We start from the raw sequence: 15,323 nt of genomic DNA, 5'->3' as shown, positions 1-15,323 counted from the left end.
CAATTATACATTCTAAAACACCATGCTGACTTTGCACCTGTCCTTGTTTTTACCATAAGGCATGATGAATAAATGACCCTTTCATAAAATCTAGTAAAATTTGTAAAGTAATACTATATATTACACGTATTGGTAGAAATTGTGATCAGCAGATACTCATGATACATACAAAAACAACAAAACAAATCCAAAAGTTAGCTATGACCAAAAGCAACGAAGTTTACAAAGTGACTACCGCAAGTAATATCCTTGACTCAATTCTGAGTCAAAATACCACAAAGCAAAAAGTTACCTGACTTCACTAAATACCAGAAATATACTCGGGGGATTTTTGGCATCTAGGCAAAGGTTATTAAAAAAAAAAACAAAGAAAACAACAAAAAAAAAACTGAATGAAATGATGGGTCCTTCAGTTCAAGATTAAGGTGACATAGTACCATAATATGGGCTATTTGCTTAAAAAAAAAAAAAAAAGGTTTCTCCCTACTAAGCTTAACATTTTCAAGACTAGTTGGTCGTCACTTGCCTTGAATATAAAACTGATACACAGGTCAACTGGCTTTTCTCCTTAAACTACTCTCTAGAACAGAAAGTAGCAAAGGTGGTAAGAGGAATGCGTGTAGGCTTCAATTTACACAACAGGAATTGCGCAGAATGTACATTTTTCCATGCAAAAAATCAAATTATGACCATTTTATACCCGGCTGTCACGTCTAATCCACTCCTAAGCCTCTCCTAGCTTCAGAAATACTGGGGCACATTCCAAGAGCGTTGCCAACTAGGACAACTTTGTGTCTACAGCTTTGATTGTATCTCTGAAACCCCAAAATCCGTAAGAGTCTCTTCTAGTAATCTGCCTCTAGGAATCCATCCTAAAGAAAGGAACTGATCCAATGATGTTAAAGTCTACATGTAGCAAGATCATCAGAGGATAAAAGAATGAAAAGCTGGAAACAAGCCAAGTGTCCAGCAATACGTTAGAGAAATTACAGTCTATCTAGCCAATTGACCATTATTCAGTCATTTAAGTATGAAATGTGCAGATTATATAACACGGAAGAGTATGATTAACAAATGAAAAAAGCAGGATACACTATTACACATAAAAACCATGTTATGTAAAAACTATGTGTATATATGTATTTAAATTGCATTAACAAAACTTATTAGGTGGTTCCTTTTAAGAAGTAGAGTGAGGTTGGGGAAGCAGGGCAGATGTGAAAAAAACTTTCATTCTTTGCATTTCCCTGAACTTTTTGCATTTTTCCAATAGAAATTATACTGATTTTACCTGGGTAGTTTTCTCTTAAAAGAGAGACAAAACATGTGTATATGAAAATACTGATAGGAATACTCAATAACGAAAACAAAGGGCTAAAATGGAAGGACTGTGCATTTAGTTTTTCCTATATTTTCTAAACTTTCTGCAATGTCATATAATTTTTTAAAAAATCTATAAAACAACACTGAGTCATCTTTTTGTCAAGCATATAATCACTCCTTAACCTATTACTTCATTTTTCAGATCCTACTCCAAGTATAATTTTACCACACGACCTATTATTACACAGATTTTAGAGAAAACCCAGGTAAAATTGCATCACTCTAAAACTTAAGAAAGATTTTTTTTTGACATAACCTGTTTCTCTTATTAGTTATTTGTCCTGTCCTTCATTATCACTGAAGCCTTTCCCAAAGCCTGACCACAGGTGGCTTATACCGTAGCTGTGGAAAGTGCGGGATCTAGGATCACACTCTCTGGATATGTACCCCAGCTCCGCCACCAGCTGCATGATTCTTGATTTCTCTTTACTTCAACTTGCCCACTGCTAAGTGGAAAATACACTACCTAACTCTCAAGGCTGCTATAAGGATTAGTGAAGAAGACTAATGTAAAGCACAACGTAATGTCTGACACAGTAAGCGATTAGCTATTATCTATTAGCTAATTAAGCTATTATTCTAAGCACTGCACAATACATATGTGACAAAATATATATTTTAATAATTATTATAATCAGTGGAAAATTCATTTATAACAAAATGAAACTAATTCAATACAATCTTTATGTTCTATGCATTACTCCAACTTAGACATCAAAAGAATAAGGAAACAAAAGAGTTCGCGGTAATGTCATTTTTATCTCACCTACACTTTACCTTGCATAATTCACTGAGAGCTAAAATTGTCTTTCTTAAGCATCTCTTCTCCTAATTTTCAACTGCAGTCATTACTAACAGGATTTTAGTGTTTTCCTTCAGTTTCCCATTAAAAAGGAAAAGGTATTATTTAAGGTCAGGGGAAACTGCCTACACCATGGATATCAAAATGGCAAAACACAAACTTTACTTGAAGAGGGATATCTAAATGCTTTCTTCTTTCTTCCCGCTTTTCAGATCACTCTTTGAAAAAAAGGGTTCATTAAATAAAAAACAAAGATTAAGCTTCTCCCCCCTTTTTAAAGGCAGAGATATATCTGCTTAGATGAGGAATCGAAGAACAAATGAAAATACCTTTCTATACCTGGACTCCAGCTGTACTGAAAAGTCCCACTAGTTACTCACAGTCTGTTAATTCCTGATTGGGATAAATCTTCCATTACTTGAGATAGATCAGCTACCCACACTTCAGAGGTGTGAATTTATCTAAGAGGACAAAACACTGTTGTCTGGATTTCTACTTTCTACAAAAGGATATGCATGCATTGGCAGCAGTGTGAGAATTAAAACCGAACTGTTCTCATCTACATCAAGGAAAAATTCAACCATGTGATTTTTCTGCAGCAATTTGAGAAGAGATTGTTTTAAGTAAGTACGGTTGGGTCATTACAAAGAAATGAATCTTCACTAGAAAATGTGATGCTGGAAAAATAAAAGATATAAAATATTATTAATAGTATAGTATCCGTGAAATAAACTTTTAAAAATGTGAGGATGGAAACCTTCATAAGCTCTAATGCGGCTGATAAGATGAATGCACTCCAAGGGGTTACGATGTTCCCCAAGAAGGACCCACGGCATGTGGGCATCCTGAGGCTGGCAGCGGTCCCAAAGTCTGGAAGTATTTTACCCCCAAAGCATCAACTGCTAGCAATTTTTGAGTCTGTTTTGTCTCTGCCCATGACAAGAATCAACTTGTTCCAAAATTCCACGAAGTATGTTTCTTTTATGTTAAAACTCTGCTGTTTCTGGGAAAGCTAAAAGCTAGAATTTTTTACACATGTGGACTAAAGCTATATTTGGACCTTTCAGTTCCTTAACAGAATAAAGATTTTTTTTTTTTAAATAACTACCACCCTGCTGCAGTTTATTCTGAGAAAGTCACTCTGTTTTTCAAAAATTTTAAAAAGTAAACCTTGTTTTTCTATACAATTTAACTTAAAAGTTCAAGAAGATTTTGTTTTTAAGAAGAAAAACAAAAGTCAAGCATTTAATCTAAATTAATTGCTAGTTCAAAGAAAACTACTTAGGGGCATAGTGATGACTTCTATTTACGAATGTTTTTTTCTAGTCATCCCATCTATAAATACCTAGGTTGTATATTTTTTAAAAATTGATAATCATGCTATCACTTTTAAGTATTAAATACCTAAAACTTCACGAGACTAAATCCTGATTTCTTAGGCTTCTCTTTAAATACAGGTGAAATGATTTGGGACATCTTTATTTAATCCCCTGTGAAGCTATACTACCCAACTGTATGTCAGCCTCACACAACGAAGACAAATAGTTTGAAATCCTGGACAAGAAAGAGTACAAACCATGACATTCTAACACACCTGCCTCAATTACATAAAAAGTGGACAGAGGGGCTTCCCTGGTGGCGCAGTGGTTGAGAATCTGCCTGCCAATGCAGAGGACACGGGTTCGAGCCCCGGTCTGGGAAGATCCCACATGCCGTGGAGCAACTAGGCCCGTGAGCCACAACTACTGAGCCTGCGCGTCTGGAGCCTGTGCTCCACAACAAGAGAGGCCGCGATAGTGAGAGGCCCGCGCACCGCGATGAAGAGTGGCCCCCGCTTGCCGCAACTAGAGAGAGCCCTCGCACAGAAACGAAGACCCAACACAGCCATAAATAAATAAATAATTAAATTTAAAAAAAAAAAAAAAAAAAGTGGACAGAAAGGTTATGAGAACGTCTCTAAGGTCTGAGATAAACAGAACTTATATCATGTGGCCTAGCTGATAACAAAGTTACTATTTTAATAAGTATCATTTCCCTTTGAATCATTTCACTTACTTTACACCAAGATTTCTGAGTCTCAGCATTACTGACATTTTGGACCCAGGGAATTATGCTGTGGCTGTCCTGTGCACTGCAGGATGGTTGGGCAGTTTCCCTGGCCTCTACCCACTAGATGCCAGTAGAATCCCCACCTCCAGTCAAGACAATCAAAGAATGACTCCAGACATTACCAAATGTTCCCTAGGGGTAAAAGTGTGCCCAGCTGAGAACCATGTCTTGACACTAAAGAAAACCCAAGAGTTAACATGGATAAAATCCTAAAATGTGATTTTATTTGAAGTGATTTCATAAAAAGACAGAAAATACATTAATTAGTTGTACTAACTAAGTCAGACCTTGTAAATGGAGACAATACTACTAGGAAGATGTGATCATCCATTGTGAGGGAAGAAAAGATTTCAGGGACATCGTTTTCACAACATGAATGCTAACTGGCACATGACACCCCATTGCTTCTTCAATCAAGAAAGTTTTCAAGCCCATAAAAGATAAGCAGGGCCCCTTGAAACTCTAGCACAAGTATCAGAATGGGCTCATTGACTGTTCACGATGAATTGCCTATAAATTGTTTAATCGCTATCCTGTGTCAAAGATCAGACTAATTAAAATGAAAACAACAAATCTGAGTAGGAAGTAACCAGGAAAAAGAACATTAAAGTCAAGGCAGACAGTCTACAATTTTGTACAGGGACAACTCATTAACACATCTTAGTTCCTTTCTCTTCAGCTAAGCAAAGCTGTCCTTGAGAATTTTCAGAGAGCAGATAATTTTTAAAAAATCATTTTATGGAAAAAATTCAAAATGAACATTGTCCATTTAAAGGTTTGCATTAATCTTAAGAACAAGAAAAATCTCTTAGGCTATTTCAAAGCAAGATTTCATCTCTCTTTATACTTATAACATAAACCAACCAAAAGACAGACTTGAAGTTTAAATATAAGTCCACTTATAGTACAAATGTTGAATCAGTGCCTAGAAAATTACAGCTTTTAAGGATACCTGGCAATCTGAAAATATAATATCCAAAGCTATGTCTATCAAAATGAAATCTCTAATTTTTCCAAATAAACATTTTATTTCGAAGTTTAAAAATATCTCTTTTCTTTGCATGTGGGAAATAATATTTTAATTTTTATAAGACATAAAAAGTGACAAAAGTGATACTAACGTTTTATCACCACGTGCCAAAATTTCAACGATTAACTCAATGTTTTAATTTCTTCCATCTGATTGAAATCAGTCTTGTTTTCTTTCTCAGTGCTTGAGTTTCTGCTTCTAAGCAGACGTGAGAAAGAAGCAGTGGAAATCAGAACAGCAAATACTGGATTTCTGACGGCAACTATAATCTTTTTTCCTTCTGAATTCATTAAAAAAATTATTCCTCACTCTTCTTTCTTAACATAGATTGAAAACATACTACAGAGTTTTTTTCTTGCTTCTTCCACTTAACATTTTCCCGTGTCTTTAATTATTCCCCCAACACAATTTTCAGTGCCCACTACATATAAATTCTATGGTGAAATCATTTAACTGTTTTTTACTTTAGAGATTTTAAATTGTTTCCAATCTTTTGCTCTTATTGATGGGATGAACATTTTTATGCATAATTATGTTTGCATCTTTGATTATTTAGGATAAATTCCTAGAAGTTAATTTACTAGTTCAAATAGTAAAAATATTTTTGAGTTGTACATAATAAATTGCTTTCCATAGAGATTATGAAATTTGCACTTCCATCACTGAGAATGCCAATTCACTGCACATTAAAAAATAACAGACATTTTCTGTTTTAAAATAACCTGTCAATTTTAAATATGAATATCTTATTGCCTTCATTCACATTTTTATTAGTGAGACTGAACTTTTTTTATGCTTACGATTTATAATCCTATCTTCTCAAATTGTCTGTTTGGCCCTTTATCCACTTTTCCATTGTAGTGGGTTTTTTTCATATTAAACTAGTATGACTCAATATAAACGCATATAACCCTTGCTTGACATCTAGAAATTTTCTTTAAGTCTTTTTTAAAATTTTTTTTCTCTTTTGTTATTTTTTGAATTTTATTTTATTTTTATATAGCAGGTTCTTATTAGTTATCTATTTTATACCTATTAGTGTATATATGTCAATCCCAATCTCCCAATTCATCCCACCACCACCCCTGCCCCCGCTTTCCCCCCTTGGTGTCCATACGTTTGTTCTCTACATCTGTGTCTCTATTTCTGCCTTGCAAACCAGCTCATCTGTACTATTTTTCTAGATTCCACATATATGCGTTAATACATGATATCTGTTTCTCTCTTTCTGACTTACTTCACTCTGTATGACAGTCTCTAAGTCCATCCACATCTCTACAAATGACCCAATTTTGTTCCTTTTTATGGCTGAGTAATATTCCATTGTATATATGTACCACATCTTCTTTATCCATTTGTCTGTTGATGGACATTTAGGTTGCTTCCATGACCTGGCTATTGTAAATAGTGCTGTAATGAACACTGGGGTGCATGGACATTTAGAAATGTTTAATTTTTATGTCCAACCAATCAACTTTTCCCTCTGATTTTTCCACTTCTTTACTACTTAGAAAATCCTTTCCCATTTCAACATAACTATTGACATATTTTCCTTTTGTTCTTGTGTCTCATTTTGACACCTATATTTTTAAAACACCTGGAATTTCTTTTTGGTATGGTTATGAGGATGCTGATTTAATATGTGGTAGCATGAGAGCCCATTAATCATTATTTCCAACATTTTCCTGCTTATTTTTCCAGATTAACTTTTAAAATCACTTTGTCAGGTATCGCTCCCCTCACTCCAAAACAATCTCATTTACATTCTTATGGAAATTGCAATTAAACTATAAATAAAAATCAGGAAGAATGTATAGAAGAATGTTGAGTACTAGGTGCTATCAGGCGTCCTTATCTTGTACCTGACTGTCATAGAAATGCTTCCTGTAACTCATTTGTTTACCAATACATGGACTTTTTGTTTCAGATAGGAATTTTTCTTTTTTTATTGTATTACAGAATTCACCTCCCATTTTTATTACTAAATCTTTAACTGAATATAGATTTTGTATTTTGTCAAATGCCTCTGTGACATTTTTGGGGGACTGTGTATACTATCATGCTTTTTCCTCTAGATCTCATGTATAAACAGGTTTCTTAATAGTAAGTCATCCTTTAATTTCTGTCATAAGTCTACGCATAACAGTATTATTCTTTAATATGTTGGTGATTTGGGTTGCTTGTGCTTTAGTTAACAATTTTACATATAAATATTTCTAGTCTGGAGCCTTTTCAAAGATAATTTTTTTGAATACCTATTAAAAGTTCAGTGATTTCTATTTCAATTAGCTGTTCAACGTCTATATTTTACTTACATTTTTCCTGAACAACATTTATTTGTAGATTTCCAAATCTGTTTCAGTTTTTAAAATCTTTATTGAATTTCCTGTTCATATGCCATTTATGTTTTCTAATTTGCTTCAGCTTTGATTTTCATTTTTCCTTTCATCAGGTATCTTAAATATTTGTCTTCCCCATTTCCTGTCTTCACTGTGTCCACCAAGAATCAGCTATTTGATTTACCAAATCTCCTTTCTGTCTTGTGGTCTAATTTTTTTTTCACTTATTTGCAGGATGAATCTTAAGGTGCTTTGTGTTGTGATGTGCTGTTAACTCAATTTGTAAAGTGTCTATTTCCATTCATACTATGAACCTATCTTGAGGCAGGCCGCTATGAAACGTTATGCCTTCTAACTATTAATTTAATTAATTAGAAAAGTCATTGTAAACTCACTATAATCTACTGGAATTCTCAGAACGTATTTTTTAAAATTTTGTTTATGTTTATGAAAACAACCCAGTAACTAGATTTGGTCTTAGAAAATTAGAAACTAATTATGCTTTTCCAGAAGACACCACTCCAGTGTTTTATATTGTTCATTCTCAGCACTACACAAGCCAAACACTTCAAAATAAATTATGTTAGAGGGAAGAAACAAAATGGAATGAAGAAACAAATTGAATGCTGGAAACTATAATGTTTAATACAAAGTATAATGTTTAATACAATGTAAATCTAAACAACTTAACTTTATTGAAATTAAGTTGAAAAAATACATTTTAGAAGCCTCATGTTTCTTTTTAGGAATGATAATCTGATTGTTATGAAACTCAATATTTGTATAACTGCTATTCATGCATTCCTGCAATTTGTTCAATTTTTTTTAGTCTATTAGATTCCCTGGTATACTGTTACCATAATTTGGCTTGCATCTTCCTGTGTAATTTGTGTACATTTTTCAGAAATGCTGCTTAATTACCTCTATTGTTTCCTATGAAACTCAAATGGACATTCCTATAAAAGAACATTCTTTGAAATGCATTTTCTATATTATACATAAGTAGGGAGGAAAGGCTTTTCTGAAAGCATTAAATATCTTTTATTTTTACTTCTGTGATTTACCGAAACCCATATTGACTCTACTGGTCAACAGATGTTCTTATTCTTAACTAGAGAATATCCCATTTAATGTAGGAAGCCTCTTCAACATACACTCTTTCCTCAGAAGTTTACATTTCCCTTCTGGTGCAACCACTGTGGAAAACAATATGGAGGTTCCTCAGAAAACTAAAAATAGAATTACCATATGATCCAGCAATCGCACTCCTGGGTATATACCCGGACAAAACTGTAATTCAAAAAGATACATGCGGGGCTTCCCTGGTGGCGCAGTGGTTGAGAGTCTGCCTGCCGGTGCAGGAGACGCGGGTTCGAGCCCTGGTCTGGGAGGATCCCACATGCCATGGAGCGGCTAAGCCCGTGAGCCACAATCGCTGAAGCCCATCCACCCTAGAGCCCGTGCTCCGCAACGGGAGAGGCCGCCACAGTGAGAGGCCTGCGCACCGCAACGGAGAGAGGCCCCCGCTCGCCGCAACTGGAGAAAGCCCACACGCAGCAACGAAGACCCAACGCAGCCAAAAATAAATAAACAAAATAAAATAAAAAAAAAAATTAAAAAAAAAGATACATGCACCCCTGTGTTCATAGCAGCACTATTCATAATAGCCAAGACATGGAAACAACCTAAATGTCCACTGACAGATGAATGGATAAAGAAGATGTGGTATATATATACAATGGAATACTACTCAGCCATAAAAAAAGAACAAAATAATGCCATTTGCAGCAACATGGATGCAACTAGAGATTATCATACTAAGTGAAGTCAGAAAGAGAAAGACAAATACCATATGATATCACTTATATGTAAAACCTAAAATATGACACAATGAACCTATCTCTGAAACAGAAACAGAATCATGGACGTAGAGAACAGACTGTGGCTGCCAAGGGGGAGAAGGTTGGGGGAGGGATGGAGTGTGAATATGGGGTTAGCAGATGTAAGCTTTTATATATAGAATGGATAAACAACAAGGTCCTACTGTATAGCACAGAGAACTATATTCAATATCCTATCGGGCTTCCCTGGTGGCGCAGTGGTTGAGAGTCTGCCTGCCAGTGCAGGGGACACGGGTTCGAGCCCTGGTCTGGGAAGATCCCACATGCCGCGGAGCAACTAGGCCCGTGAGCCACAATTACTGAGCCTGTGCTCCGCAACAAGAGAGGCCGCGGTAGTGGGAGGCCCGCGCACTGTGATGAAGAGTGGTCCCTGCTTGCCGCAACTAGAGAAAGCCCTCGCACAGAAACAGAGACCCAACACAGCCATAAATAAATAAAATAAATAATAATTTAAAAAAAATCCTATGATAAACCATAATGGAAAAGAATATTTTAAAAAGTATATATATGTATAACTGAATCACTCTGTTGCACAGCAGTAATTAACACAACATTGCAAATCAACTATACTTCAATTAAAAAAAAAAAAGAAGAAGTTTACATTTCCCTTCCAATAGCCATAAGAAGTATATGATAGATTTCTCTACATTTACTTTTGAGATAATTTGGGTAAAGAGACAGGTAAGCCACTTACATTTTTCATGATAAACGCCAACACACACAGGCCCCTCACAAGTAGGACTGCTAGAATAACTTCTAGGGAACTATGAAATTCATATTAACTATGTAACCACCGTGGTACTGGGAGAGTTTAAAAGTAAGACAGAGAGCGTGGGGCTGGAAACATCCTACCTGCTTCCCGTCCAGCGTGCAGAGCCTCTTCACCACTCCTGAGTCCAGTTTAATGGCTTCAGTGATATCTGTTAAGACCTGTTCGAAGGAATGAGCAGTCTTCTTATTCAGAAGGATCCGCACAGCTTTTCTAGGCTTCACTCCACTTCGAATCACAGTCACTAATTTGGGTTTGATGAAATCTTTACTTTCCTTCACTTCACTCTTCACTGAAGAGGGAGCAGCCAAGGCGCGGGTGGTCCCACCCTTGATGTTCACAGACCAGTTTGGATTAATGTTTTTGGTGTAATCAACTTTACGAAACGGTTCATTCGACGCACACACGTAACTCTCACCTAAAAAGCAAAAATCAGTTTTATCAACGTGGTTATCCCCACCACAGGAGCATTTTGTATGAAGCAAAAATGCTAGAATCCCATTAAGTGAATCCTCAACTTAACAGGTTTGGCATTCTACCCACACCTCTTTCTTTTCAATAGCATCTAGGTTGGTTTTGAGAGAATAGCATATATTAGAGTGAAATGCACTGGACGAAGAAACTAGAGATCTGGGTTTTATTCTGGTCAAATGTCACCCTGGATAGCGCAGCTTACGGGATCTTAGTTTCCCAACCAGGGATAGAACCCGCGCCCTCAACAGTGAAAGCACAGTGTCCTCACCACTGGACCACCAGGGAAGTCCCTGCACTTTGCTTCCCAACATCAGTATCTGTAAAGGGAAGTTGTTGAACCAGGTGAATTCTAAGGTACTCTCTACGTCCAAAAGTCCATTAACTAATTTAATTTTTAATGTCTCATTCTGGAAGAAATAACTGTATCACAAAATAATACATTCTCATAAAGAAATAAAACTGTCTTCCTCCTCTTTCCAATTATATATTTCAGCCCTAATCAAAGAAAAGTTACTACAAAATTCACATAGCTGACTAAATTCACATATTTAGTTATATGATCATTTACTCAGTTAATGAAGCACTGCAAAAATGAAGGAAGAGTTTTGACAGCTCAAAGAAACATACCGCAAGCATTTTTTCCTTAATGGAAGAATATGAATTTAAAATAGTTTAAATAGACAACCTTTTCATCGTCTACTTAAATGAGGAAGGATATTTAGTAGTTAAAATGATGTGTTCTTTATTCATGTAGACTTCTGCTTAATTTTCACTAAGTAAAACATAAAAACTATAGTATTTGTCAATTGGTCAATTGATTCAATGTTCATTAAGTTCCAAAACTTTATGTTGAAAAATCACAAGTTTTCTCTCAGGAAACTCAGAAGTCACCCACTTTTTTTTAGTCTCAACTTTGTGGCATGCAAGATAAAAGGATTACACTCTAAGATTTTCTCCAAGTTATCTTCTAACTCAAAAAGAATTCATTATTTTTTCACACATGCAGTTTAATGGCCCCATTTTTAATATATAGATTTGTCTACAGGGAGAGAATATGCAGACAAAAGCATTTAAGATTTTGGTTCCTTAGGCAGTTATACCTCTTGCTGTTAATCAAACAATAAATTCTTATTCTTTGTTAGACACTAGGCACCTACAAGATTGATTAGAAGCAATCAGTCTTCCCCCAACCAGAGTCATGCTACTATAGGGATTTTTTTTTAAATTTAATTAATTAATTAATTTATTTATTTATTTTTGGCTGTGTTGGGTCTTCGTTTCTGTGCGAGGGCTTTCTCTAGTTGCGGCAAGCGGGGGCCACTCTTCATCGCGGTGCGCGGGCCTCTCATCGCGGCCTCTCTTGTTGTGGAGCACAGGCTCCAGACGCGCAGGCTCAGTAGTTGTGGCTCACGGGCCTAGTTGCTCTGCGGCATGTGGGATCTTCCCAGACCAGGGCTCGAACCCGTGTCCCCTGCATTGGCAGGCAGATTCTCAACCACTGCGCCACCAGGGAAGCCCTACTGTAGGGATTCTTGTTTAAGATTTGTTACCCACCCCCCCGCCAACCTGTCACTTCTCCATTCCATCCATCCTGTTGAGGAACATCACTTCCTACTCAGACTCCTCAGCTAGAAACCTAGGCATCATCCCTCACCCTTCTGGCTTCCCTACACACTGCATTTTGACATCAAGTTCTGTCCACTCTACCTTCTAAATATTTCTAAAAATGCCCCTCCCCTCTGCCCTCATCACCACCCACTTCCCACCTGGATCCATGCAAGAATCTTCTGCTTTCTACTCATTCCCCAGAGAGAGAACAAGTTTTCCAAATGATAGTGCATTTTATGTTACTGATACAGCTGGAAAAGTATATCCTAAAGTAATGAACCTTGATTCATGGATAAAATACCACATTGTGAGAGAATTTTTTAAACTCTTACCAGTACATATTAAAACTGCACTCACCAAAACAAGGAAAGGATAAACATCTCATTTTAAAATTAGACTTAAAGATATAAATGTGTTATGTCTATATATATACATAAATATCATACATGGATATATGAAAAATAAAGCAGTCCCTGAGGTCCAGAATTGATCTAACATTCACAGCTAGACCTCAATATTACTATAACCTGATCTGATCTGTGATCTTCTGTGGGATATCGTCTCACAGAATATCTATATCAAATGAAGCCATTCTGGGACTATGATAAAGTGACACACAAAAAAGGTCACTCAATGAGTGATTGCCACTTCGTTACCAACTATAGCTTTTTCCTCAATCTAGTCTGCTCTCACTATAAATAGGATTTAATGAGATATTCAATCACAGAATTGTCCTTCCTCTGACAACACCCAATACAGAATGAGTCCCTGCTTCCTTGGAACCAAAGCCCAATTTCTATGACAGCTCTTGCAGCTCTTACTGAGCTGCCCTGAGGTATCCCATAATGTCCATTCTTCCTTACTACAATGAGTAGCAAACTCAACTTGTTCACCTCCAGGTACGCTCTTGGTGGTCTTTAGCTGAAGAGAACTGAGATACATACACACACACTCAGACATATTCATATTCTCCCTCTCTGTTTCTCTAAAAGCAGTTCTTTGACCATAAGGCATTGGTGGGAAATCATTTTGTAAATTATGATCACATGAATACTACGTAGAAGAGGATTTGTGTTACAGAGAACAAACCAGTGGTTACCAGAGGGGAGAGGAGTCGGAAGAGGGGCAAAATAGGTGAAGAGGATTGAGTTACAAACTACTAGTTAGAAAATAAATAAGTCACAGGAATGTAAGGTACAACAAAGGGAATATAGCCAATATTTTATAATAACTTTGTATGGTGTGCAATCTATAAAAATATCAAATCACTATGTTATATGCCTGAAACTAATATTGTTAGTCAACTATACTTCAATGAACTTTTTTTTTTTAAAAAAAGAGGATCTGTTTTCTGTATAGAAAGAGGATGGATAGAAGCAGGAAGTGGTTATACACCTTTACTGTTTTCAAGCACAGTGCGGAACAGAAAGTCGTTCCACCTCCTTTGACTCTCTCCAGTGGCATGCCTATGGCTTCCTACCACTGACATCTGTTCAGAGACACTCTGCATTACTTCATATTTAGCAGGTTGACAAACCAATTGTCAACAGTTGTGTAATACAACCTGGGTACCTGTTAACCATTAACTTTCATCCTTACTCAACCAAATGAACTGCCTCCTATTTAAGAGGCAAGACGCTATTAAAAGCTAGGAACTCTCCAATTTCTTGTTCTCTGAAAACCGTCATCCCTACAGATGTATTTCAGTCTGTGCCAATTTTCCCACCTCTTCTCCCTTTTCAGTGACAAGGGTACCCTCCTCCTGTTCAATGTTAAGTCTCTCGCAACATTTGGGTCCTTCCTGCTCCTCGTGCTGAGGTTTCAGGCACATTCTCCTTCTCTCCTCCCTTTAACTACACAGGACTTTATATAGTATCTCCCACTGTAGCACACACACATCTTACCCTTCATTCCTCGCCCCACTCCACCGAATGTGCTTTGGCTTCCGTTCACGGCCCAGCTCCTCAACTGGTTTCTCCCACTTCCTCACCCACAATCTGCTCTTAAGCGACTGCAGCATCACCTTTGCTCCCTATGCTCCCCGGGCTGAAACACCCTGATCCCAAGCACTTCTCTCCTAACTGCCAAATGCCAAGCACTTCTTGTCATTTCACTTGGCGTCTTCTGAGGGCATTGGACACCAGTCACGATTCTCGTCCTGCAGATCCTTTTCCTCCCCAGCTTCCAGGATCTAATTTCTTTTGGCTTACCTCTTACTCCTTTGGTAGCCCCTTCTCGGTCTGCTTTTCAGGACCCCCTTCTCCCCTGCATCCACCTCATCCTCCTTAGACTCTCTGTGGGCAGCCGCATCCCACGGCTTCAATCACCACCCGGCCTCTGGGACATCTCCAGCCCAGTCCTTTCTTGAGTTCAAACCACTTAAAGAGCATCTCTGCAAGATCATCTACAGCTGTCTCGCGTGCCACAAGTCTAAAACTAACTTCACTCCCCATGATTGCCACCCGACCTCAAACACTTCTCTTCTGGAATTCCCCAACTTAATGAAATCACCACCTACACAGTCACCCAGGCAAAACCCAAAACTCCTGTCTCTCTTCTTTTTGCCCCATATTCAGCAGATTTAGCAAAACTGTTGACTTGGTCTAAGCATCTCTGGAACCCATCCCCTTCAACCCTGCTCCCTCTCTTTTCTCCCCAGATTAGAGTAGTTAACGAGGTCCCCTCATCCTCCACAGAGCTGTCATGGCAAGTTTTTAAAAATGTAAATCTGATGTCTTTTGCCTGCGTCGCTGCCTTTAGAATAAAGACCAAACTCCCCAACGTATCACATACTTCCATCTCACCTCTCGCCACTTTCCCACAGGCTCCTAAGTTAGTGTCGCACCAATATACTTGCACTTTCCTTCCAAACTCGTCACACCCTCTTATTCTTTTTTTTTTTTTCTAA

At 37.2% G+C, this 15,323-nt stretch overlaps 1 protein-coding gene across 8 annotated transcripts in view; it reads right to left on the bottom strand.

Moving 5' to 3' along the window:
- DCLK2 (doublecortin like kinase 2) overlaps positions 1–15,323 on the bottom strand; it is a gene marked incomplete at its 5' end in the record, with an annotated part of 151,616 nt that overhangs the window by 121,833 nt on the left and 14,460 nt on the right. For all 8 annotated transcript variants that reach the window (XR_014264078.1, XR_014264079.1, XM_082463365.1 and 5 more), the window contains one exon: positions 10,417–10,751. Coding sequence is in view for 6 of the 8 variants with exons in the window: in XM_082463365.1 (XP_082319491.1) it covers positions 10,417–10,751 (335 nt within the window). The remainder of the gene's footprint in view (positions 1–10,416; positions 10,752–15,323) is intronic.

Source organism: Balaenoptera physalus, assembly GCF_965194825.1.
Source record: "Balaenoptera physalus genome assembly, chromosome: 5".
NCBI lineage: Eukaryota > Metazoa > Chordata > Mammalia > Artiodactyla > Balaenopteridae > Balaenoptera > Balaenoptera physalus.
The sequence above is the reverse complement of the archived record's forward strand: the minus strand, read 5'-3'. Positions and strand labels throughout refer to the sequence as shown.